Source organism: Dermacentor variabilis, chromosome 1 (genome assembly GCF_050947875.1).
Source record: "Dermacentor variabilis isolate Ectoservices chromosome 1, ASM5094787v1, whole genome shotgun sequence".
Lineage (NCBI taxonomy): Eukaryota > Metazoa > Arthropoda > Arachnida > Ixodida > Ixodidae > Dermacentor > Dermacentor variabilis.
This window is the reverse complement of record NC_134568.1, coordinates 30,753,878-30,779,873: the sequence shown is the minus strand read 5'-3', so window position 1 is coordinate 30,779,873 and position 25,996 is coordinate 30,753,878. Positions and strand designations below refer to the sequence as shown.

The 25,996-nt window shown below is 46.3% G+C and overlaps 1 protein-coding gene and 17 non-coding genes across 19 annotated transcripts in view; all 18 read left to right on the top strand.

Moving 5' to 3' along the window:
- LOC142576198 (uncharacterized) overlaps nt 1–25,996 on the top strand; it is a 42,247-nt gene that overhangs the window by 1,644 nt on the left and 14,607 nt on the right. For both annotated transcript variants that reach the window (XR_012826803.1, XM_075686219.1), the window contains exon 2: nt 25,447–25,598. Coding sequence is in view for 1 of the 2 variants with exons in the window: in XM_075686219.1 (XP_075542334.1) it covers nt 25,447–25,598 (152 nt within the window). In the remaining variant the exon portion in view is untranslated. The remainder of the gene's footprint in view (nt 1–25,446; nt 25,599–25,996) is intronic.
- On the top strand, nt 10,703–10,775 carry TRNAT-CGU (transfer RNA threonine (anticodon CGU)). The gene has a single exon. It is a non-coding gene; the product is annotated as a tRNA-Thr (tRNA).
- Nucleotides 10,820–10,892, top strand: TRNAT-CGU (transfer RNA threonine (anticodon CGU)). The gene has a single exon. It is a non-coding gene; the product is annotated as a tRNA-Thr (tRNA).
- On the top strand, nt 10,937–11,009 carry TRNAT-CGU (transfer RNA threonine (anticodon CGU)). The gene has a single exon. It is a non-coding gene; the product is annotated as a tRNA-Thr (tRNA).
- On the top strand, nt 11,054–11,126 carry TRNAT-CGU (transfer RNA threonine (anticodon CGU)). The gene has a single exon. It is a non-coding gene; the product is annotated as a tRNA-Thr (tRNA).
- Nucleotides 11,288–11,360, top strand: TRNAT-CGU (transfer RNA threonine (anticodon CGU)). The gene has a single exon. It is a non-coding gene; the product is annotated as a tRNA-Thr (tRNA).
- Nucleotides 11,405–11,477, top strand: TRNAT-CGU (transfer RNA threonine (anticodon CGU)). Its single transcript has one exon. It is a non-coding gene; the product is annotated as a tRNA-Thr (tRNA).
- Nucleotides 11,639–11,711, top strand: TRNAT-CGU (transfer RNA threonine (anticodon CGU)). Its single transcript has one exon. It is a non-coding gene; the product is annotated as a tRNA-Thr (tRNA).
- Nucleotides 11,756–11,828, top strand: TRNAT-CGU (transfer RNA threonine (anticodon CGU)). Its single transcript has one exon. It is a non-coding gene; the product is annotated as a tRNA-Thr (tRNA).
- TRNAT-CGU (transfer RNA threonine (anticodon CGU)) lies at nt 11,873–11,945 on the top strand. Its single transcript has one exon. It is a non-coding gene; the product is annotated as a tRNA-Thr (tRNA).
- TRNAT-CGU (transfer RNA threonine (anticodon CGU)) lies at nt 11,990–12,062 on the top strand. Its single transcript has one exon. It is a non-coding gene; the product is annotated as a tRNA-Thr (tRNA).
- TRNAT-CGU (transfer RNA threonine (anticodon CGU)) lies at nt 12,107–12,179 on the top strand. Its single transcript has one exon. It is a non-coding gene; the product is annotated as a tRNA-Thr (tRNA).
- Nucleotides 12,341–12,413, top strand: TRNAT-CGU (transfer RNA threonine (anticodon CGU)). The gene has a single exon. It is a non-coding gene; the product is annotated as a tRNA-Thr (tRNA).
- Nucleotides 12,458–12,530, top strand: TRNAT-CGU (transfer RNA threonine (anticodon CGU)). Its single transcript has one exon. It is a non-coding gene; the product is annotated as a tRNA-Thr (tRNA).
- Nucleotides 12,575–12,647, top strand: TRNAT-CGU (transfer RNA threonine (anticodon CGU)). The gene has a single exon. It is a non-coding gene; the product is annotated as a tRNA-Thr (tRNA).
- Nucleotides 12,926–12,998, top strand: TRNAT-CGU (transfer RNA threonine (anticodon CGU)). Its single transcript has one exon. It is a non-coding gene; the product is annotated as a tRNA-Thr (tRNA).
- TRNAT-CGU (transfer RNA threonine (anticodon CGU)) lies at nt 13,043–13,115 on the top strand. The gene has a single exon. It is a non-coding gene; the product is annotated as a tRNA-Thr (tRNA).
- Nucleotides 17,846–17,927, top strand: TRNAS-AGA (transfer RNA serine (anticodon AGA)). Its single transcript has one exon. It is a non-coding gene; the product is annotated as a tRNA-Ser (tRNA).

Below are 25,996 nucleotides of genomic sequence, written 5' to 3'. Positions count from 1 at the left end.
GCGGGTGCCCGTCAAAAGCGGTTGTCCCGGTTTTAAGTCCCGGAGCGGGACGAATTTTTCTTCAACTGCGAGGCTTTCCTTTCGAGGAACCCGTACGGGTTTCCTTTGTAGCAATTGCTACGATTGGGTGGATGTCTCGTTTTCCCTTTATTAATCACCTATATCATCATTCATTCATACAACTTAACGCTGTTTAGAAGCCGGCGACATATTGTACCTGTTTCCAACGTTTCCTATTCGTAATAACTCGATCAATCAAGCACAATATTCGCTATTAAAATCGATTAGTTTTTAACCATGTCATATTTTGACCCGTAAGTTGGTGTGGCGTACAATTATTAGATGAGAATGTTACTTATCTGCGCACTGTGCAACCAATATTGTTCCTTCGTTTGGTCAGGTGTTCGTCATTGAAATAAACTGTCTCCATCGACGCTGTCCATTTGGCCATTCATTTCGGCAGCGGTCGTTGAACATTTTTGTCTCCCGTTGTTAGTATTAATAATTGCAGTTCAAGTAATCTGTGAGTTTAGAAAAAGTTTATTTCAACAAGAGACGATACGAGCACTGAGTCACAATCACGGCACAATTCCACCAGGACGACAACATGTACAACAGACGAAGCATTGTATACACGGCACGTTCTCAAAGTAGTGTCCGAGTCCTCACTCACTAACATATAACGACATAAACCCACGGAAACGCCCAGTTACTGATAAACTAATTGTCACATTATAAAAAATGATGTTCAATATATACAGTGTACACAATGGTTATGTACAATGATTATGTCACAGAGACACTTTACATAATTTTGAAGTGATGCCGTGAGATGTGTATATATACAAAAATGATCACATATACTAGAGCACGTACACACAGAAATCACGGGCACCTACATTCCACGTACATTCAATGAATACTTTTGATGGCCTGGCTACAAGTACCAGGCTGGTCGAAAATTAAGCCATACGCGTCTGTCATCCACCGACAGGAAACGGCATGACCACTGCCGAAACAACTCCTCTTACCCAAGGAAGAACAACTCATCTGACAGAAACGACAGTAGTTCAGAGTAGAGCCTCTCCAGAAGTGGAAACAGAGCGCGGCAACGATATCTCGCGGCAACTGCCTCGCACCGGTTACGTCACCGATAAAAGGCTCCTGCAACAATTAAATGTCGCGCGAGCGGCTTCGTGAGCAGCGACCAAATGTAATGAAGCGGTTAACTCCCAGGCCACGGAAACCAGCATGCACGGCCTTACAAGATACCCTGGCAACGACGCATTGCAGCAGCACATGCTTGTTCGATTCTTGAATGGGCAATTGGGACACAGCGAAGATGGGACTAGCCCCACCGCTCTAGTCTGTCACGCGTTGGGAGCACTTTCCAGCCAAGACGCCACATGAAGTTGCGTAGGTGGCCAGGAAGAAAGGAACTTCGTTATGGCACCCCACGACACATTCTTGGAACGTGTGCGGCGCCGCGGCGCGCTGGGGAAACTAGAGGAAGCCGTAAGGCTGACATTGCATCCACAACACGGTTTTCGAGAACGTCTACATCAGGACATACCTGTTGAACGTGGCGATACAATGCCAAGGTCGTAGAGTAAAAAGCAGGTTTGTTTAACGCTTGTGGTCCGCGATTTAAGGCCACGCCCGGAAACAAGTAACATATTTTTGTACCGAGGAAATAGCAGGCGAGTTCACGCGCGGGACACTGATCACGCTGCAACAAGCGGAGCGAAAATTGCACAGCAAGTAGCCAACGGACAGACACGGATGAGAGTGCGAACCCACCGCAAAAGCGTGGTTGCCCAAGTGCCATTCGACAGACCAGAACTGTACTGCCCGACCAGAAGAAGGAACGAAGAAGGGACTGCGAGGACTTAGTAACCCGTAAATGGTGGCGGTACAATATGACACACGTACCATACATGGCTGCAAAATACAGACTGTGCTAAGCACCTTCTTTCTAATAGGGGTAAATCATACCCTTCAGCATCTTGAATATTTCGCCTTACATCTCTAAGAATTAGGAGCCACAAAGAGTCTGACATGCCAACATAGGTGTAATCAAGGCCTAAAATACGAATAGAATCGCTTTTTTGAACATGGGAAAGGGGACTTAGGCGTGTCTGTGGTGGACCAATGAGCAAATAGCGAGATTTTGCAAAATTTATAGCAGCACCTTAAGTATTTCAGTACTCAGTGAAAATTCGAAGGGTACGGGATGAGCTATCTTCATTCCTGAGATACAATGTGATGTCATCGGCGAAGGCTGTCACCTTCACAACACCGCTATATATATATATATATATATATATATATATATATATATATATATATATATATATATATATATATATATATATATATATATATATATATATATATATATATATATATACGAAGCAGTCGGAGACAACACACGTAATGGTATCTCAGTACTGAGCGCATAAATCGTTCAAAGCTGAGCACAAAGAGAACTGGGGATAGAGGGCCCCCCTGACGAACACTTGGGCGTAACGTATTTGTGAACCAGAAATAATTGCACAGAGAATAATCAAGAGCTAGTTGAATGCCTAAGTGCTGATATTAAGGGTTTCGGGAATGATGCCGAAATTATCCTATTAAGTGAAATGAATGCCCACATACAGGATCTAGATGGCTATACCGACAACAACGGGAAGTCAATGCTAGATCTTTGTGAGCAACACAAGCTCTTTATCGTGAATACAGGGCCTAAGTGTGAAGGGCAGATCTCGTGGGAAGTGGGAAACCGGCAATCAACCATTGATCACTGTCTGATTAGAGGAGGAATTCATGATGAGTTGAGATAAATGGTCATTGACGAGGAGGGTTATAGCAGCATAGGGAGTGACCATAAACGCATCATTTTGAAAATGGGATATGTAGTTGGGAAAGAGAGTAAGGAGTGCAAAATGGCCAGTCCAAATTTGAACACTGAACAAATTACAAATATAGTCAAAGAGTCGAGGAAGAACTTGGCGAATGGCTGAGTAAAGAGTGGGAATATAGTTAGCTTCTAAGTGTAATAACGGTAGAAATACGGAAAGAGAAACAACATGTTCGTTGGAAAGGAAAAAAGAAACCGAAAAGGTAGTAGAACAGGGAGATACGAGAAGGGATCGCCGAACGGCGGAAAGCATCCCGAGAACACAGGCGGGCAAAAAGGCGCAGTTGCCGCAGGATCAAATAGCCAATAAATGGGAAATATGCCGGGAGAAGATGTCTATGGTTCCAATACTCGTGCAAGCAAAGATAAAAGGTGAAAGTCAGCTTTTGTTGTCAGAAATACGTGACAAAAAGAGGGCCGCACGTAGAATATTTTAGAACCACATAAAATTAGTCGGCAGGAAGTCAACAAAAATGGAACATATCCTAGACGAAGATGGAAACAAACTGGAAGGGGACGCGGCAATAAATTACATCCGAAAAATAACAGCCGAATCTTTCCAAAGTAATGACGAGGTTGTATTTGAAGAAAAAAAGAGCATGAGAGAGAACCAGATGGAAAAGCAGCTAGTGCTGACAAATGTCAACTGGAAGAAAGCGGAAGAGAAAATTCCTTAGCGCGCAGCCACAGGGCTATATCAGGTTCCCGTGAGGCAGATTAATGAACTAGGACCAAAAAGTAAGCTCTAATGAAAGCAGTGGAAAAATCTTTAACAGATAGACGAATACCATACAGTTGGCGACAAAGTTAAATGAATTTATTTTATAACGGTAAGAGGGAGAAAGATAGAATTCACTCCTATAGACCGTTGATCATTACATCGGTGATATACAGGTTAGCAATGCAGGCAATTAAATTAAAGCTGCAAGCATGGGCAGAGAAGAATGACATTTTGGGAGAACTTCAATGTGGCTTCAGAATACGTAGGCGTTTGGATGATAACTTATTTGTTCTTACTCAGTGTATTGAAATATAAAGAGTAGAAAGCAGACCGTTATATGTGGCTGTTTTAGAGATTACAGGAGCGTATGACAATGTTGACCGCGACATTTTGTGGGATATTCTAGAAGGGGAAGGCTTAGGCGACGATTGTCTACTGCTTTTTAGAAAGGCTTACCTAGAAAATACAGTTTGCGTTGAATGGGAAAGGATGAGAAGCGAGGTGAAAGTTGATATCAACAAGGGACTGAAGCAGGGGTGCCTTTTATCCCTACTGCTGTTTATGATGCGCATGGTTAGGATCGAGAGGGCGCTAGAAGTAAGAAATATCGGGTTTAATCTCTCATACAAACAGGCTGGTACAGTAGTAGGGTAGGAGTTTCCAGGCTTATTTTATGCGGACGACATTGTGTTGCTAGCTAACAAGCAAAGTGATTTGCAACGTCTGGCTAATATCTGCGGACAGGAAGGCGAGGTTTTAGGTTGGAAATTTAGCGTTAAAAAATCAGGTGTTATGGTATTCAATAAAACAGTGAACAGATAGTGGTAACACATGGCCAGGAAATACCTCGGGTAAAAGAATATAAATACCTTGGTATATGGATAAACGAAGGCAACAGCTATATGGAAACACAGCAAAAAACAATAACAGTAAAGGGGATCAGCAATGTAACCACAATAAAACATAGAGCGCTATGGGGATACAATAGGTACAAGGTGCTCCGGGATATATGGAAAGGTGTAATGGTTAAAGGACTTAGATTTGGAAAGGCGTTTGTTTGCTTGAAATCAGGGGTACAAGCAGGACTCGATGGGAAGCAAAGGTTAGTGGGATGTCTCGCATTTGGCACTCACGGGAAGACTACAAATGAAGCTGTGCAGGGTGATATGAGCTGGACTAGTTTTGAAGTGAGGGAAGCTCACAGTAAAATTGATTGTGAAGAATTACTCAGGAATATGGAAGAAATAAATGGGCTGGGAGAGCGTTGAGGTATTTGTACAGGAAAAACATCGATTCATAGTGGAGGAAAAGAACTAGGAAGTTCACCAGCAAGTATGTGGCCTGTAGGGTGAGCAACACAGCAACAAAGAATGTCAAGCGGAAAGTCAGAGAGGCTGAAATAATCTCATGGGTGGCGGCAATGCAAAAGAAACCTGCCATGAGCAACTACAACAATTTATGATAACTCAAAGGGAAGCTCATTACTTTTCGAAGCGAGATCAGGATGCCTTAGAACACGCACCTATAAAGCGAGGTATAAGAAGGAAGAAGAAGCATGTGCTTGCTGCGGTAAAGCTAGGGAAAGGATAGAGCATGTTTTGTTAGAATGTGAAGATATCCGCCCATTGGTCGATTTAGGCACCACTGGCCTCCTTGAAGCCCTTGGGTTCAGCGAGAGCAGGGGGAAAGTAAACATGTCCGCAATAGAGATTAGTAAGAGGCGTTTGGAAGATTGGTGGAAGAAAAGTAGGGAAACAACAAAAAACGGAGACGTACAAAAACAAAGTTCACCATAGGGGCTCAGAAAATTTGGTTATGGGAATTCATCGCGCGTTTTTTTTTCTTTTCTTTTTTTTCTTCTTTAACCTACAGGTAGGACATTAGGCAGTATAAAAGCAAGAGCTCGGTGGCGCCACCCACCGCCCCGCTCCAGGGGGACGCTCATAACATCCATCCATCCATCCATCCGTCCGTCCATCCATCCATTAATCCACGAGTAACGGGAAATTGCTAAATTTCACGACCATCAAGCAACAATGTACTTCGGATATGTGAATAGGCATTCCTAACAAATTCAACAAAATTTGACGAAAAGCCGAACGAGGTCAGTATATTAAATATTAAGCTTGCTCAAGGTGATCGAACACCTTTTCGTGATCTAGTGAAATTAAGAGACCGCGTGCTGACCTGGTCAGCGTCTACGTCATTATATCACGCGCAACGAACGAGATACTAGGTATCTCTCTGCCAGGGACCGAGCATGCCTGGTGGTGTCCTATTAAGGAAAGCATCAGGCTTCCCAAGCGTCGAGGGACAACAGCTGTGAAGGTTTTGCAGTCAACGTTGAGAATCGTGATTGATATCCATTCCTCTGGACGAACTAACGATGGATCGTGCTTAGATATCAGCACAATGCGACCATCGCGAAAACTAGCCGGGAATGCAAAGTTTTCAAAGCAGCGGCTGATAACAGACACGAAAGTGGCACCAGTATCTTCCCAGTATGATAGATAAAACTCAACGGGTAACCCGTCCGGCCCTGGGGCCGTGCGACGCTTCATGGAAGATAATGCTCCCTTCTACTCATCAGCTGACGCTCGTGCACAAACCCGGTCAGCAACCTTAGGTGGAACCTGAGGCAGTCCCCACTAAGCATTTCTAGGTTACCATGATCCATTCGCGTAGTCCTACGTGCCATGTTTTCAAAATGCGATACAGAGAGCGAATAATCACGCGCGGGAGGCGACACAACAAGGATAACACATGTGGGATTCGTACTGTGCCCGACAGGAACAGCCAGACGTGGAACAAAGTTTGGACATCTAGCTTGGTTTGGAGACACAAATACGTGGCTGCCAAGACTTCTGAAGAATACAACGAGCCCCTCCTAGATTGCAGGATGGCCAAGGGGACCCGATGAATATAATCGTAATTGCGCGTGAGATACCATACGATTAAGATACGAATAAAAAAATTACGGGGTTTTACGTGCCGAAACCACTTTTCGATTGATTATGAGGCACGCCGTAGTGGGAGACTCCGGAAATTTCGACCACTTGGGGATCTTTAACGTGCACCTAAATCTAAGTACACGGGTGTTTTCGCATTTGGCCCCCAACGAAATGCGGCCGCCATGGCCGGGATTCAATCCCGCGACCTCGTGCTCAGCAACCCAACACCATAGCCGCTGAGCAACGACGGCGGGTAGATACGAATTAAGGGAATATTCAACATGAAGAAGGGATAGAATAGAGACATATAATGAACATATATTCACCAGTACTCACCTACGGGGCCGAAACCTGGAGGCTTACGAAAAGGGTTCTGCTGAAATTGAGGACGACACAACGAGCTATGGAAAGAAGAATGATAGGTGTAACGTTAAGGGATAAGAAAAGAGCAGATTGGGTGAGGGAACAAACGCGAGTTAATGACATCTTAGTTGAAATCAAGAAAAAGAAATGGGCATGGGCAGGACATGTAATGAGGAGGCAAGATAACCGATGGTCATTAAGGGTTACGGACTGGATCCCAAGGGAAGGGAAGCGTAGCAGGGGGCGGCAGAAAGTCAGGTGGGCGGATGAGATTAAGAAGTTTGCAGGGACGGCATGGCCACAATTAGTACATGACCGGGGTTGTTCGAGAAGTATGGGAGAGGCCTTTGCCCTGCAGTGGGCGTAACTAGGCTGATGATGATGATGATGATGATGATGATGATGATGATGATGATGATGATGATGGTGATGATGATGATATTCATCAAATCATTTGAACACAGGTGTTGTCAACCTTGCATTTAGTGTCGACACTTGGTTGAAACTGCCTTAAAAAAAAAACTGGTCGCTCTGTTGTAAATACGTAAGCAGTTCTCATTTACTCCATCCTCTCTCCCTGCTCTTTTCAGACGCGGTCGAGCTGACGTCGACGTGTAGGCGTGGTGTTTTTCTTACGTGCGGTGGTTCTTCATTCCCGGAAGGGAGGGAAGTGGCAGAAAAGGAATTTTTTTTATGGGGCGGATGGCGGGGAAAGAGGGGCTGGCACGAAGAGTGACCCGAAAGTTAGGCGGGGCACTGACTCCGCTTCCTTCCTCCCCCCCCCCCAGTCCCCGGTCTTCACGCCTATGTCAATATCCATATTTATGTTTCATCGACAGATAACGGGTAAGCTAGATGTCATTCCTGCAGTTAATAAACTCTTTTAACACGTTAAACGCTCCACCAGAAAAAAATGCAGGCGTCAGAAATACAATAAACTAATCTACATACCTGAAGTTCTTGTAAGCAATGTTAAATATATAAGGAGCACTTAAGTTATTCTGGAATGTAGATGTCTTGTTGCCATTATAAGTTAGCTTATGAACAAATATTAAATGTGCATGGCTTTGTTAAAGAAGTAGACCCACAACACAACACAAAACATAAATGGTTATTAGCATGTAAGATAACACCTGTACTTGTACCAAGAATGGCACAGACGCAGTTATCCCGAGTCAATGACTGCACTAAGCTCTTCGGAGTGAGCATTTTTATCTTTGCATATGGAAAAAAGAACTCGTTTCGTGGCGCCATACTTTGTTAAATGGTTGGTGACAGTGGAACGTGTTATGCAGCGTGTGGCAGCTGTTCACAGATCAGCTTGCTTATGACCAATCAGCTTGCTTACGACCTCAAAAACAGTTGAAAACAGGAAATCGGATGTTGACCAACTGCGCAGTCTCCAGGGACGTAAGCTGATGGCTTTTGTGCGCTTGAAAGATACCCACGTGCCTTTGCACTAATGGTTGATCTATTGATAATAAAAATGAATGCGATAGTGACTGGAGCCCCGCAAAAACAAACGCGCATGTGTACCAGTGCATGGATGTGGGTTCGCGCAGGTGTGTCTTCTCGCGCCGATGTCTGCGGTGATTTAAAGAAAGAAAGGAAGAAGAAAAATACTGTGCCCTTGCTGCTAGGACAACATAAAACTAAACATCAGTCTGAACAACGCTTTGTGCCGGCTGTGCTTGGCGCGTAGCACCATCGAGTTAAGTGCGGCGGGGGAACGCAAAACAGATGTCGGCTTTTGTACACGTGGGGCTAGCAGAGCGGCAGTGAAGCGACATAGGAAAAAGTTTAATCAGTGCAAAAAAGCGCTCAGGCGCGGAAATTACCGGCAACACGCAATTGCTCGTATCAACAGAACTCAGTCACCCACACACCTTGTGCGCCATGTATTGTTCAAAAGGGGTACTGAACCACTTTTTACGGACGTCTAAGTATGCATTTCACGTTGAAAGAGACCGTCTCAGCAATACTTTAACGCCTCGAACGGCGAAGGCTACGACGGAGTGAGGGGGTGTACACAACGCTCCGCCTACTCAACGTCACCGCGGCGCGCATTTGAAATTTGATTTTGTATGATGGCATGGTTCACATATACGCCACTGGAGATTTTACCTGGAGTTGTATCGAGGCGCCCCAAACGAGCGCGTTCGTCGCAGCACACCACGGCATCTGCGCTAGGCTGCAGACGCAGCTAAGCGCAACTGTAGTTGCTGACTAGGTGCGAGACAAGGCTGCATTGCGCTCTCGCGCCCGTGTGTTCCAGTCTGGCCGTGCTATGTGGTGCGGACTAGCTTTGTCTTGCACAAGCTTGGCGGACGGATAATAGTCACGTCCATATTGCGCGTTTTGCTCGATATATCTCAATATGAAGCGAAGTCTGCCAAGGCATCTAGCCAGGAGGCCAGGAGTGAGCGCGTACTGGCAAGCGTACGTCTGGTCTGACCTTAAGTTTCGCGTGGTTCGAGGCTAGTTGAGCGTTCAAAGCTAATAGAAATCAGCTATACCAGACGGATACGACACTGATAAGCAGTGTGGCCCGAGTTTCATTCCTACGCGGACGGGCGCGGCCGAGCGTTTAGCAGACGACAGTCGGAGATAGTGCGATACTCGTACTTTCGAAAGTTCGTGATTCTTATCGAAATTAGAAACACAGATTTTCGCTTTCTGCAGTCTGTTTACTAAACTGCCTCAATAAATATACACAGTGACAGTAGGAAGAAGCGCACTGATTAAAACACCGTTCTTGATTGATGTCAGCTATTGGTGAATAGCAGCGGCTGTTTTAGAATATGCTAGCTAACAAAATATGACAGCCCGACAAATGTGAGGAGAAGGCTTCTGTTGAAAAGAATGTGTTTGAGAAAAACGGTGACTGGACGCCCCGCTTGCGAACTCCACGCGTCCAACAAGACAGCAAAATTTGGTTGAGATGCTGCCAGCAGCGTACGGTGGACTGTGTTTTTAACCCAGCCTCAGTGGTGGTTCAGGACCCCTGAAACACTTTTTTTAACATGGTAAGAAAACTGCGCCGATCTTTCGTGGAGGTTGCTGTGAAGATGTGAGCCAAATATTGCTGCACTTCACGCAGCGTGGTACTTACAGTCCACTGTCAAACACAGGAAAAAATCGCTTGCTCTCGCTTTCGTAATGTCGTCATGCAGCGCCATCGAAAACAACTGGCCCACCAACGCCATTGGCTGACTTCGTGATTGCGAGAGCATGCTCAGTAATACAGAATTGCTAATTTTGTATTGAACAAACCACAAATGTGTACGTCTATGATCTCAAAACGACAAGAAAATAATTTCATCTGGAGGGATCAATGTTCCCCACGCGCGGCAAGTTGTTTTTTCCCCCAATTTAATTTCCATTAATTTATCGTTTCTTTGTTTCATTTATTAAGCACAAGTAATTTCCCTCATTATGTCCTTAGTGTCAGTGTTTATTGGCTTGTTATTATATAACTAATAAAAATCGGGCCCCTCGGTAAACCCCCTTTCTTCTCGTTTATTACATAACGAGGGTCTCGAACCCAGTAACATCAATGCCTCCAGGTAGCATGTGTGGGTTAATTGACCGGTTGCCGTCACCCAAAAATATCACGTTCTCGTGACGCCTGCGGCAGAAAGGACGTTCCACATCCACCACCAAGGTCTGTGAGTGGTGGCACTGGCTAACACTCCCAGGGTTCTACTAGTACACATAACTACCCGAGAAAGTGGATGGGCAAACCGCGCCACGGTAGCTCAATTGGTAGAGCATCGCACGCGTAATGCGAAGGTTGTGGGATCGTTCCCCACCTGCGACGGGTTGTTTTTTCACCCACTTTCATTTCCATTAATTTATAACGGCGCCACGGTAGCTCAATTGGTAGAGCATCGCACGCGTAATGCGAAGGTTGTGGGATCGTTCCCCACCTGCGACGGGTTGTTTTTTCACCCACTTTCATTTCCATTAATTTATAACGGCGCCACGGTAGCTCAATTGGTAGAGCATCGCACGCGTAATGCGAAGGTTGTGGGATCGTTCCCCACCTGCGACGGGTTGTTTTTTCACCCACTTTCATTTCCATTAATTTATAACGGCGCCACGGTAGCTCAATTGGTAGAGCATCGCACGCGTAATGCGAAGGTTGTGGGATCGTTCCCCACCTGCGACGGGTTGTTTTTTCACCCACTTTCATTTCCATTAATTTATAACGGCGCCACGGTAGCTCAATTGGTAGAGCATCGCACGCGTAATGCGAAGGTTGTGGGATCGTTCCCTACCTGCGACGGGTTGTTTTTTCACCCACTTTCATTTCCATTAATTTATAACGGCGCCACGGTAGCTCAATTGGTAGAGCATCGCACGCGTAATGCGAAGGTTGTGGGATCGTTCCCCACCTGCGACGGGTTGTTTTTTCACCCACTTTCATTTCCATTAATTTATAACGGCGCCACGGTAGCTCAATTGGTAGAGCATCGCACGCGTAATGCGAAGGTTGTGGGATCGTTCCCCACCTGCGACGGGTTGTTTTTTCACCCACTTTCATTTCCATTAATTTATAACGGCGCCACGGTAGCTCAATTGGTAGAGCATCGCACGCGTAATGCGAAGGTTGTGGGATCGTTCCCTACCTGCGACGGGTTGTTTTTTCACCCACTTTCATTTCCATTAATTTATAACGGCGCCACGGTAGCTCAATTGGTAGAGCATCGCACGCGTAATGCGAAGGTTGTGGGATCGTTCCCCACCTGCGACGGGTTGTTTTTTCACCCACTTTCATTTCCATTAATTTATAACGGCGCCACGGTAGCTCAATTGGTAGAGCATCGCACGCGTAATGCGAAGGTTGTGGGATCGTTCCCCACCTGCGACGGGTTGTTTTTTCACCCACTTTCATTTCCATTAATTTATAACGGCGCCACGGTAGCTCAATTGGTAGAGCATCGCACGCGTAATGCGAAGGTTGTGGGATCGTTCCCCACCTGCGACGGGTTGTTTTTTCACCCACTTTCATTTCCATTAATTTATAACGGCGCCACGGTAGCTCAATTGGTAGAGCATCGCACGCGTAATGCGAAGGTTGTGGGATCGTTCCCCACCTGCGACGGGTTGTTTTTTCCCCCACTTTCATTTCCATTAATTTATAACGGCGCCACGGTAGCTCAATTGGTAGAGCATCGCACGCGTAATGCGAAGGTTGTGGGATCGTTCCCCACCTGCGACGGGTTGTTTTTTCACCCACTTTCATTTCCATTAATTTATAACGGCGCCACGATAGCTCAATTGGTAGAGCATCGCACGCGTAATGCGAAGGTTGTGGGATCGTTCCCCACCTGCGACGGGTTGTTTTTTCACCCACTTTCATTTCCATTAATTTATAACGGCGCCACGGTAGCTCAATTGGTAGAGCATCGCACGCGTAATGCGAAGGTTGTGGGATCGTTCCCCACCTGCGACGGGTTGTTTTTTCACCCACTTTCATTTCCATTAATTTATAACGGCGCCACGGTAGCTCAATTGGTAGAGCATCGCACGCGTAATGCGAAGGTTGTGGGATCGTTCCCCACCTGCGACGGGTTGTTTTTTCACCCACTTTCATTTCCATTAATTTATAACGGCGCCACGGTAGCTCAATTGGTAGAGCATCGCACGCGTAATGCGAAGGTTGTGGGATCGTTCCCCACCTGCGACGGGTTGTTTTTTCACCCACTTTCATTTCCATTAATTTATAACGGCGCCACGGTAGCTCAATTGGTCGAGCATCGCACGCGTAATGCGAAGGTTGTGGGATCGTTCCCCACCTGCGACGGGTTGTTTTTTCACCCACTTTCATTTCCATTAATTTATAACGGCGCCACGGTAGCTCAATTGGTCGAGCATCGCACGCGTAATGCGAAGGTTGTGGGATCGTTCCCCACCTGCGACGGGTTGTATTTTCACCCACTTTCATTTCCATTAATTTATAACGGCGCCACGGTAGCTCAATTGGTAGAGCATCGCACGCGTAATGCGAAGGTTGTGGGATCGTTCCCCACCTGCGACGGGTTGTTTTTTCACCCACTTTCATTTCCATTAATTTATAACGGCGCCACGGTAGCTCAATTGGTAGAGCATCGCACGCGTAATGCGAAGGTTGTGGGATCGTTCCCCACCTGCGACGGGTTGTTTTTTCACCCACTTTCATTTCCATTAATTTATAACGGCGCCACGGTAGCTCAATTGGTCGAGCATCGCACGCGTAATGCGAAGATTGTGGAATCGTTCCCCACCTGCGACGGGTTGTTTTTTCACCCACTTTCATTTCCATTAATTTATCGTTTCTTTATTTCATTTATTAAGTACAAGTAATTTCCCCTATGTTGTTTTTGGTGTCAGTGCTTGTTGGCTTCCTATGATATGGCTGAGACATTTGTTGTTCGCTCGCTATTACTAAATTGTGCCAGATCTATAAGCCAAGAACGTTATAATTACAGCATTAAAAAATAAATAAGATCACCACCCATCTGGGGCTTTCTGGGACTGGCACTCAACCCATTGCACCGCGACACAGAGTGCAGTGCATGTGCCATTGAATATTCATTGTGGCTGAAGCAGTCAGTGCTTCAGTCAGTCAGAGTAATGGTTAGACAAATTTAGCCGATCTGAAAAAGATATCGGATGGAGCGACGAGCTGTGAAGTGCTGCAGAAGTGAATCCAAGAGTTTCAGGCAGCATCAATTCTAATCTCAGACATGTCGAGAACAATCCCGAGATTGTGAAAAATTAGCTCAAAGCAGTTGGAGACATGTCGAAGACTATAAGAGGCATCTGTAAGGAGCGCTTATGCTTTGAGCACGAAATTCTGGAAAGCAGATGACCGCAGTTTTCTTTTTTCTAATTATTCTTATACTCATCTATGGAAGTGCAGTGGTAGGGACTGGAAGACATATATGCTTTGTTGGACTAATGTTTTTGTGGGCAGCAAGGATACGTACTGCTCGATAAACTGACGGCGCTGGGCAACGCATAGTTGTCACTGGAGTCCGTGCTTCAACAGTGCTTTTTTCATGCCCTAAAGGTGAACTGACGCAGCATTTTTGTCTCGCCTTTTTTTATCTGTTAGATAGCCACTGCATGACCCCGTATCTGATAAGATCGTTTAACGTGACGCATTCAAAACGCAGGCCAAATTATTTCTTGGCACATGGTTTATTGTCTCATGGACGACGGTCGCCGGCGCGGTTCGCGAGCTTGTGCGCCTTGGCGTGTGCCATCTCGTTTCGGTTGCGATGTGTCTCGGATACTTCTCCCATGTGCGCAGGAAACCACTGGATTCTGGTTTGAAAATCTACCTCCCGCTGGACTTGTCGATTGCTCAGGATCCGGACCGCGCTCTCCTTGAGATCCATCCTTTGACAAAGTTTCTGACCGTTTGTCGCGAGTCTCTGCGACTCGCGACAAACGGTCGCAGGTCCCTGGGACAGCACCAAAGAGTGCTTGACGAGCTACAACGAAATTGCCAAGGCCTTCTGCCTGGCCCGTCGTAGCTTCCCTCCGCGCAGCGAGAAGTTGGACAGGGCGCAGGCGGCGGCCCTCAGACAACGGCAGACGCTCACGTACCCTAATCCGGCGCAATACCACAGGCTCTACCCCGGTACATACCCGAAAAATGTATGTAAGGTCTGCCACACTGATAAGGCCGCTTTAACTCACATTCTCTGGGACTGTAACGAAAACCCGCACGGTGTTAACTCCGGAACCCTTGCGCCGCGGTAGGCCACTGCGTTCATTGTGCAGCCCCAGCCTCGGCGACCAACTCTGGGCCGTCAAAGCAGGCCCGCGAGGCGGCGGCGAGGCAACACCTCAACGTCCTCACGTGAGAGACCTAAGGCCCCGTCGGCGAAAGCTCTGCAGGACTGCAAATAAAGTTGTTACCAACCAATACGGTTTGTTTACAATTGATCTGTGTATACTTCTCGAAAATTGGAGCGATTCCCTTGGTGTAACGGACCTGTGGGTCGGTGCAGCAGGCGAAGCTGTATTGCGATCGCCTTGTCGAACTCTTTAGACGACGGGATAATATGGGAGAGAAGTTTAGAAGGACTAAGTGTGCTACACGTTCTGACAGAAGCGACAGCCGATGCCCCATAGTGGGCATGAGCCACACGTTAAGAGGACAACAACAGCAGCAAGGGGCTGAGCTTACTGTCACATGTTAAATGCACAGAAGCGCAGAGTGAAAGAGTAAAGAATGATTTAGGCTGTATGCGTCCAGCTTTCGGCGAGACAGGGTCACTGTGTGGCTTGCGACAATTCGACTAGACACCAGGCTGACCGGCGCTTGCGTCTGCAATTCCTGAACACCACCTCTGATTTTCGTAACGTGCAGAGATAACAGGCAAACAAGCCCTACGTCAAAAGCTACTCTGTTTGGCGCACATTTTTGAAGCGGTCACCTTAAAGGAAGCAATAATTCACTTTTTCATGCGTTCAAGCCAATTTGGCACCACACTGTTGTTAACCTGTGGGAATCAGGGCCAGTACTCACAATGAATTGATAATGTCTAATAAATAATCTTGTGATTCGTATTGTGGCGCCGAAGGACGCGCAAGTTTCGTTTTCTTCATCTACAGATTACCGAGCGGCTTATACATGAAGTTATTTAAAGAGCGCATTTCGATGAAGTGCGTGGAGAGCAGTGCTGAAAAACTGAATCAAAATAGTTACGTAACAAAAATATTGTTAGAAGTGATTTTTTCAATAATTCCAGCCATTCCGCGGCCAAGAGGACAGACATAGTCATTCTGTTCGCACTTGCTATTCGAAGAAGACGAGAACAAAAACAACGTTCCCAGCTGCTGCTATTTTTATTCCTTAACACTTATATTGCCTTGTATTTCTCTGCATAACCTTAATTTGTTGCAAATGTACCAGTCGCTTATTGGCCAATCCCCCGTTCTAGGTGTGTGCCATATTAAGTAAATCGCCACCATCATGATCATCGTTGATTCGACTGCGTCACGTCGGGAAACGGTGCCGTCGCGGACATCATTCCTTTGACAGTGCTTGACAACGGGCGCCGTCTAAGTTGTGGACTTGGTTAACCCTAGCTGCAAAATGTGCCAGAGAAGCAGCATGGACCCAAGCCGTTCTATTCATACCTCGGGAGATGGACCACGGGTGCCAGCAGCTATTCGCCTTCGCCAGCGTGGACTTTGCCGCTAGGCAGCAGATCGCCGTTCAGCAGAACGCCAGCGGGTGCCGAAGCTGCTGCACTTCGTTCGTCTTGCCAGAAGGCTGCGTGCGGATGACGTGAGTCATCCGCATCGACCTCGAATTCGATGCAAAGCGGCGTCGCCGTTGTCGTAAGCCAGCGAGCTTAGTGGCGCCGCATGTGAGACCTGCCGATGACTGCGGCTGTGACGGTCGGCAGTTGATTCTCTCCATCACACCGAACGGGCACTTGCCCAACCTATTCGAGGACCGCATTGATGCACAGCCCAGGCCTAGGCACTGCGTACGCCTGCGCCAGAAGGAACGTTTGGTGGCCTCGCGTAGTACGCTGCACTCTGAATCTAGCGAGATTGAAGCACTGTTGCTGCCGGTGGGCAACACCAACACCCGAAACATCCTGCGCTGCTATGTGCTTCATTGTTTTTTCAGTTGACTGTCGGAAAATAGTGTTTTCTCAAGACATAAAAATGCCATAATCGATGCCAACATTGTGTCGTTACTTATAGGATCAGTTTTCTCTAAGGGGTATTTTACCTTCGCTATCAGCCCGCCTCCGCCTTTGAGGGCTGAAGAATAGCAGCACACCCCTTGTTTCACTTAGTGCAACCTGAACGCGGTTTGCCTAGCGTGCGATAAACGAGAAGACACGCGAAGGACGGCAGTCCAAATGCGAAGATGATAACACTCGGAAAAGAGCGGGAAGAGTGGAACGATATTGCATGTGGGTCTGTTTGCTGCGAATGTGGTGTTACTGCAACAGTGTTTGAATTGGCTGTGCCTATAGCATGTTCAAACGTATTGAAGCTGTAAAAGCTACTCGAGACAGGGTGTTTCATCTACTTGGTAGTTCACGGGCGTAACCAGGGCACTTACCAAAGCGTGAGTTTTAATAGCTCGCGGAGTGGTTTGACATACCAGAGAGAGTCTTTAAAGGTGGCACTATACATCTGCAATGACATTCGAGCTTTCAACTGCGGCACATTCTCGGCCCGTGGTAAAGTAGCGCGTGCGCGTTACGCGCTACGAAAGCGTTGTTGATGTCTTTGCCGGCCACAAGCCTTAACAAAACACTGTCAATATTTTTATTGAATATCTGTGTGTTTGTGACTGTATGTTCTGTGATATGTATATATTATCACCATGTATATCATAATTATCATCCAGCACCTGGAATAGTACGTCAGACGATCAGCCAGGCTAACATCTCCAGCATATTATTAAAGCTTTATTTATCTCTCTATACGAGCTATATAAATTGCAGTAAATATTTGCTTACTAACTAAAGAAGCAGGTTGTCACGCACACGCAGAAAACGAGAGCACATCACAGTTGATGCAATCTGTGCAGGTTTTTTGCAATGACGCTCGTGTCCTTAGATTTACGTGGACGTTAAAGAATCTCGGGCAGTGAAATTTGATCTGGTGTCACCCGCTACGATGCGCCTCATAAGATCAACGTTTATGCACGTAAAACCCAAGATTTTTTTTTACAAATTTTTCATGGAAAGAATACTCGGACGAGAAACTCGTGATAAAATAATGTTGGCTTCTTCTTCGAACAGAAGTCAAAGGCCCTTCTCACTTGTGATCTCAGCGCACGCAAGAAAAAGAAGAGGAGCAACCTACAACGGATTTTGCGCTGAGTAGTGACAACTGCGTTGTGGGTGCTTGACAGCGGCAGTCGTGGCCGAGCGGTTAAGGCGATGGACTAGAAATCCATTGGGGTCTCCCCGCACAGGTTCGAATCCTGTCGACTGCGTCGTTTTTTTTTTTACTCTTCTTTCCTTCTCTTAAAAACGACCGAGTGCTTGGAACTCATTATTGGATGCTTGCACGTGCTTCCTTGACTTTTGAATGTGTTTTCAGCTACCTTAAGTTTCTGTAGCGCTTTGATTTTCTATAAGTTCTGCTCCCATGTTATAAAGAAAAACAAACGACAGACGTGGTTAAGGGATGGACTAGAAATCCATTGACATCTCCCTGCACAGGTTCGAATTCTGTCGGCTGCATGAATATTTTCGACCCTGCTTTCTTGAGCAGTTTTATCTGTGCATCCGGTTTCGTGCATTTAGTTTCATCTTTCACTTCAAATATTACTAATAAAAATCCCCGCCCAAGCGCTCCGTACAGATGGTTAACCGGCGAAGCTGAAACGTGCGGCCCGATTGTTTATCACTGGGCTAATCCCGACGGTTCATTAAACGGCGACCTGGTAGGCTGCCAGATCCTGAGTGCGCAGTTGCTGCTTGCGCTCCGCTGCACGAGCCTGTTCTTGTGCTCGGGCTGCAGCAACGGCACAACATAGACGGGCTCGTTTCCGGTTCTGCTCATGGCGTTGCTGATCGAAAGCTGCCTGCTCCTCAGGAGTACGTATGACGCGTGACCTACTCATATCGAAGCCCGATAGAAACTGCTGCGCGCGCGCTCGGCTGCGACGAAAAGGAACGACGTCACCACTGGCGCAGTCAATTGCGCGCCTCTCTTTCTCTGTTTTTTTCTTTCGTGCATGCGCATGGGGTTGCGCGGGAGGAATTTTCGGCATACAAGCGACAGACGGACGGACGGACGAATCAACTAGCCATATACGGCTTCGCTGTAAAAGCTCTTACGCTCAAATTGTTCGTAAGAGGAAATTCCCGCTGACCCTGATTTCTTTAGTTATGTTGTACCGGTGACCGTTTTTCACCGGCCTAAGTGTTGCAAAGTTATCACTCAGCGCAAGAATAGTGTTCCTGTATCGGAACTTACTCAAATGCTGTCGCCGATTCCGTCTGTTGTCTATGTGGTCGCCGAACCTTGTCTAATCACAATGCATGCGCAACGCGAATAACGTACACTCTGGAACAGACGCGAGCACAGCAATTACACAGGAATCTACGACGAATCATGTACAAATAGCCGCCACGCTTGACCCGGAAATCAGATTTTCGCCGATGGGTGACTGCACACCGCTATCGTCGTGCCTTGAGCGTTACTTGCTTTTGTGGGCACAAGTTCACCCAATAAAGTTAAATTTGTGGCTCACAGTATTGGCCCTACGCCAGCCAATATATGGCGAAATGAAAACACATATAGAGCTGCACTCAAACTTCGCATTCGGGAGTACCGTAATCGTCGGTGAATATTTAGAGCGCAGCTCTCGGGCGCACGTTTCTGTGGCGAGCGTCCCTCGGCATCCTCGCCGTAACCGAGCGAACGAGCGCAGCAAAGTATGGAAGAGCGAACGCGGAGCGCAGCTGGGAATGAAAGACGGCGATAGCGAAGAGAGCGCGAGGAGGAAAGCGAAGCAGGAGGGTGCAGCGGAACCATGAGACGGAAAGCTGAGGAGGAGGGTATAGCGAAATCATGAGAAGTAAAGCGTAGTGCCGCGCAAGACGGGCTCTGCGGCGACGATGGCTGCGAAATGACGCCAGAGTAGAGCGCATGGTCTGTTCACCGATGATGCCACCTATACCATATATGGAAACAAAGCGCTGCAAGCAGAGGTGTGTCTGTGGCTGCTGCTATGAATCGCGCCCACGCGTCACCCACGCACTCTACGTCATAAGTATACGTCTACGCAGTCGCGCCATACTTTTGCCCCGTTTACAACGTGCCGCACGAGACAGATTGGCCGCGCCAGCCAATATATTCGAAAGGAAAACACGTATGAAGCTGCGCTCAAATTTCGCGTGAATTTTTAGAGCGCAGCCAAGGTAAATATACCTGGTAGCGAAGCTTCCATAGGAGCCCATACGTTCAAAACATGGCGGTCCATCGGCGGTCCATGGAGCTTAGCGCCATCTGTATGTGGTGGGAACACTTCCGGCGGAAGAAAAAATAATGTGACGCCATGTCCGTTAAAAGCAGAAGTGACGTCATTTTGTTTTCGAAGGCGCGAAATTTGTTTTGTTGTTTTCCTTTGGAGCTATATATTCAAAGGCCCCGCCATTCGACTTGATGGGCGTTTCGAGATTTCAGCGTGGAAAGCGATATAGGAAAAGGCCAGCCGTACGGTTGTCGAAATCACATCCCTGCAAAGAACATACTTTCTTTGGAGGCCGACGAAAGCTTTAGGTGTAGAGTGCTGATCCTATTGTTGGATGCCAAACCCGTCGGCCAGCGCAGTCGCACGAAAAAAACTACACAATTATCTGGGGGTCGTAACTCACTACTTTTGACTGAACAGATAAAGAAGCAATGAAGCTACCCGCGTCACCAAATTCAGACAAACTTCTACAAGCAAGAAAGCACAAACAGTGAGGGGGGCGTATTTCAACAGGTGATACGAGTGCGCCTTTCTGCCCATTTCAAGACGTGCATTGCATTGCGAGTGATAGTGGCGTCAACGCCCCCTGTACCGATAGGCGCTGAAAAGAAATGCATTTATTATTAATAATAAATTAAACTTGTATTTTTTTAACTCGTCACGAATATATAAAATTGACTAGGAATTTTATTTTCGTTGAATGAATGTAACTGTCTCGTTTGAATTAAAAAAGGCGTTTTTCCTTCCCAATGTTTGTTCCCTCCAAACATAGTCGCGCTTCAATCGCTGCTCCCATAACCCCCCATGCTGATGTCGGTGACAATTTGTACTGAACCGCTTTTCGTCCGAAGCTTCGCGACCTATTTGAATCGACCTTGGCGCAGCTCTTTGGCGCCCGTTCCTGGGTGGAGCATCGCCGTCCCTCGGCGTAACCACGCGAACGTGCGCATGCCTCAGCTCGCACGTTCGTCATCGTCTTCTTCCACAGATGGCTCCGATGCCGCTCATCATGCCAGCGTTCCTGTACTGCTCCTCCATCTGCAAAGGCGCTGACGGCACCGACCCACTGCCAGTCTGTTTGAGGATTTCGGCCACAAGTTATTTGCCTCAATGTATAGCGAAATTACAGCACGTATACAGCTGTGCTCAAATTTCCCATTAGTGAGTATCGTAATCGTCGGAAATGTTTTTCTTCCCCGTCAATACAACGTGATACTATAGTCAATGAAAGTGGCCAACCAATGGCAAACGACCATTACGAACAAAACGTTTTTTGTATTCGGCCCCAGGTTTTCTCCTTTCTTTAATGAACGAGAAGCGATAATCGAAAAGAAAAACAGAGCTCTGACTTGAAGAGAGAGAGAGAAAGCTCTTTATTGAAATGCAGAGAATACTTGAGGCACTTACTTGAACACAGATTCATCATACCGATATATTGATTGAGAACTAATCTTGTTGCACCGCTCTTTTATAGAATGAATACCCCTTTGTGTGAGACCATCGTGTCGCCCCCGATATGGAAGAACGACTGTGAAGTACATTCCTAATGCCATGACATTGCGTTGACATCCACGATGAAGAATCAATGCAATAAAGACCAGTGCGGTTAACTTTATCCATGTTTAGGGAAATAATTTATTTTCCCTAAGCAAAGCTGGGAGGTGTTTACCGTACCCACATATTCAAGTTCGTGGGAAACCGTTTGGTAATAAGAACGCACCATAATATATTTGTGTCGCTAGGAATCCCTTAGGTCTTCATAGGAGGTTAAATAGATGGGTTTAATGTTGCAGCAGTTATATTTGTGTGCTCGGGCTTGTATTCTACGCGTATGCTTATGTATCAAATGGACGATTGTGCCAACGTACTGCATTTTACTGAGCTACTAGAGCTAAAAAGTGAATCACGCAGCTTCATAGAAATTCCTTGACGAGAACTTTTGTCGACCCACTTTTACTGCTGTTCCAACCATTTCCTTTATTTACTACATCTCAACAACGAAAGAAATCGACATAATTTCTGGGATAATTACTAGGCATATAACGACGCCTTAAGGTCGTGATGATTGAGGTAGCGATAATCAAAATTAATATATTCAGAATAATAGTTTCCTATTAGTTATAACCCCTATGAAAATAAGTACGCGTCAACAACCCACCAGTTCACCATAAAACGGGATGATATCGATCGATGGTAGCCCAATAATTCCTACACGAATCGTAATTATTTCACTCCTTCAGTAGACTGCAGAGAGCTTATTGGACTTAAAAAGTCGAAATTTGCAACTACGAAAAACTAAGTAAGGAATGAACACAATTTTTAGCAAGATTCATCTGACAGAGCAGGGAGGAAAGGGGGGGGGGGCGCTTAGGTGGCCTGCTTCAATGATGCTGCACAAACTTTTATAGGTTTAATCAGTTGCAAAGTACAATCGTTTACGAAAAATTTATAGACATTTAATGACCTTCGACGTCATTTTTCTTTCACAATAATACTTTCTTGCGGAATAGTTGGTTCATACTTGAATTATAAACGATGCTGTGCAAGATACACAAGGAAAGAATAAAAAGAGGCCAGGACAGAGAGCAGGCTACCAACCTTATTTCATGAAACGACAGAAAGCCTCTATACGGACAACATAATCACATGCGCCACCAGGACGCACCAAAACTAGGCAATGAGACTGCCGCCCCCAACAAAGTTAGTGCGCACATTTTGTGTCAGTGGCGGCAATTTCGTGGTCTATTTTTTTGCGCATCCGGGTGGTGCATGTGATTATGTTGTCCATATAAAGGCTTTCTGTCGTTTCATAAAATAAAATTCGTAGTGCGCGCTCTGTCCTGTCCTGCTTTTCTTTTAATGCTAAAGCATTATATGCCCCATTACGCAAAAATGCGGCGTTTTAGTCGGTGGCGTGGCCAAATGACGGTACCAAAAATGGCCGACTGCACGCAAAGAGTAAAACCACGTGAGAAAATACTCGAATGGATGTCAATTTTCATAGAGAGGTTCCTGCAAACAAGATAATGTAATGGCTTTGAAAAGAAAATTACGTAAATTTCGGTTTGGCCGCGAATCGAACCCAGGCCTCCGGTGTAAGAGACGAGCACGCTTCCCTGACGTCACAGCGGCTCTGGTTGACTAAATGTGGCCTTGTGCGTGCGTTTTGCGCACGTCACGCCAGGACCATCTGGCTGACTAAACGTCTGGCCCAGTGCGTGCTTCGTTGGGCACGTCATAATAATAATATTTGGGGTTTTACGTGCCAAAACCACTTTCTGATTATGAGGCACGCCGTAGTGGAGGACTCCGAAAATTTTGACCACCTGGGGTTCTTTAACGTGCACCTAAATCTAAGCACACGGGTGTTTTCGCATTTCGCCCCCATCGAAATGCGGCCGCCGTGGTCAGGATTCGATCCCGCGACCTCGTGCTCAGCAGCCCAACACCATAGCCACTGAGCAACCACGGCGGGTGTTGGGTACGTCATGGCGCAGACAATGTGTAGGAGGTGGCCCCAGGTCGTGAGCGCATAAAGTGAGTGTATAAAAAAAAAAGGAGAAAGCATTAACGTCCAATTGAATGGCGCTGAGCGGTTCTTCGAGTCATGAACTCATCTCAGGCGAGCAAACACGATGAGACGCTTGGCGCGTTTTCATTTGGCCTTATCGAGGCGCAGTTAAATCGCAGGCGAGAGCTCGCGCGAACAAGGAACGCGCAGAAAAAAAAACATTTTACCAAAGCGACTATAATGCTATCGCATTCCCACACGTAAGCAGTCGTAAGTCTCCCTGGCGAATTTATATTGTGCGTCTCGCGCAGAACATTTAAGATTTCTTTCACAAATTACAAAATTGTCGGTTGCTGACATCTTGATTTCTTACGGGACTTCTTGCTTTTTTTAAACCTTCGTGTTCAAAAATTTCTTAGAAATCAGGATAATTGCTACAGGAACCATTGCATCAGACAGGGTAGAGTATTCTTCGTGAGTAGGGGCAGACTATCGAGACCTAGCCAATTCTTGCCTCACAACAAAACGATAGCGAGAATTTGCAAAATTGTAATACCCTTTTCTCTCAGTTGCATCTTGCCTCACACAAACATATCCGAGCCTAGGAATGCTTAGGACCAAGTACGTACCTAAGGGCTGAAGACACATAGTGTGTGCGCTATAATGAGGAACAGCATTAGTGTGTTTTGCGTAAGGCACAGAGGAGTGAGCCTTCGCTAAATAAGACGCGTTCTGCAGAAAACCACAAAGTGGAGAAAGCCGTATAGCCTTTTTTCCCAGTGTTCGTGGATCATCTCTTGTGTCTTATTTCGCGTGGAGTTCACTATGCACTGAAGCCACAGGAAGTAGCAGCAAGAACCTTGTCGCAGTTTATGATCAAACGTGCATGTTCTGTGTTCTCTAGAGGCCCCGTCGTGCGTGCATACCCCGTATTCGTCTCAATCTTGGGAACCTGAAGTGCTTCTTGTTTTAAATTGAGGTGTCCATGCAATGAGATCTGTGTCCTACATGCATCGTATTGCTGCAAATAGCTACATCTCACCTGACTGACCCAGTGTCCACGCACAACAAGTACTTGTAGATCACCGATAAGGTATCGAGCTGTGGCGCGTGTACTTTAACCATGCACCAGTACCGCCTGTGCATCCGGCTCACCGAAGGCGCTCATAATATTTCTCGGTGGCGCATGGTCTCAGCGAGATACTCTGATCAGTTTTTTATATGTCCGAGTCTATAGGCTGTGCTATTTTGGTGAACTTTCTGGGTACCGTTTCATATTTTATCGCACTAGTCGCGGCGCCGGGAAAACCTCCCCAATTTTTATTTGAAAACCTCCTTTTTTTTCTCTCTATGTGCTTCACGTTGTCGAATAATTCAGCCTGTGCCATTCTTCCAGCCTTGTGGTTAGCTAAGTTTTCTAGTACGACTGCCCCATAAAGGCGATGGTGCCAGCCTATACTGAAAGCCAGAGTCCGCTTGCATAAATCAGGGTAAGTTTTTCTTCAACAGCGAAGCTTCGCTTCTGAGAAACCCGCCTGCGCTTCTTATGTAGCTTTGTGCTAGGTTTGAGGCAGATATGAGCTTTCTTTAGCGTAATCTTTGAGCTTTCTGCAGTTAAGACGCATTCTGCAAAGACCCTCTGAAGTCCGGTGGTACTATGCAGGTCACCCTGGTTCTTTGAAGTTTTTTGTGGAAAACACACAAGGGGCACAACATCGATTGTAAAAACGCCAATATAAACTATTTACAGCATACTGAGTGGGGCAGAGCAGATGACGACAGCGCTTGTTAATCCTGTAGTCGCATGACTGAAATATCGGTGCGTCGCTGAAATAAGAATCAACCGCTTGAATGATCATTGGGGCAATAACGCTACCAACAGGGCGAATAAAAAGACAGGTTTTGCAAGAGTGACCCTGAGTGCCCTACTGTTAGCGCTATTTTGCCGTACGTGTCGCATGGTATTTAGTTTTCCCTTTGTGCTCTCATGTTTCTGTTTCGCCCCTTTCGTCTTTGCAGGCGGTGATGCAATTTGAAGACGCAGTCGCCGTCTACAGCACCATCGACGATCCCAACCAGAAGTGCTTGAAAACAACGCGCGAAAGTTTTGACCTTGAGGCTAATACTGCGAATTTTACCTGGTACTACCAGGGTCTCGAAGGCTCACCTAAGTACGTAACCAGCATGGATACGTCGAAACTGATTCATAACGAACTTCATTGAAGAAGCACGTTACAATGTTAATTCAAGCTATAGTACATTTCTTCCATTAACTCTCGAATCTAACCTTGCTTGCTTGTTGGGGGTGTGATTTCGAAAGCTTGTATCTAATGCAGAAAAAGCGTCTTTGCTTGATCAATGTGAAGCAAATCCCTCATCAGTGTGAGAACCTACTTAATCATGCTTAAGCAAGAATGTATAGTGAACATTCATATTCTGTATGAACAAACGTTGTCCGAAGTCGCCTTCCTAGCTCTAAAGACAATTATATCTTCATTTTTTCTTGGTACGCTACTACAACAATTATGTATGCTTTCATAACGAGGCATATAATAAAAAATAAGCACAA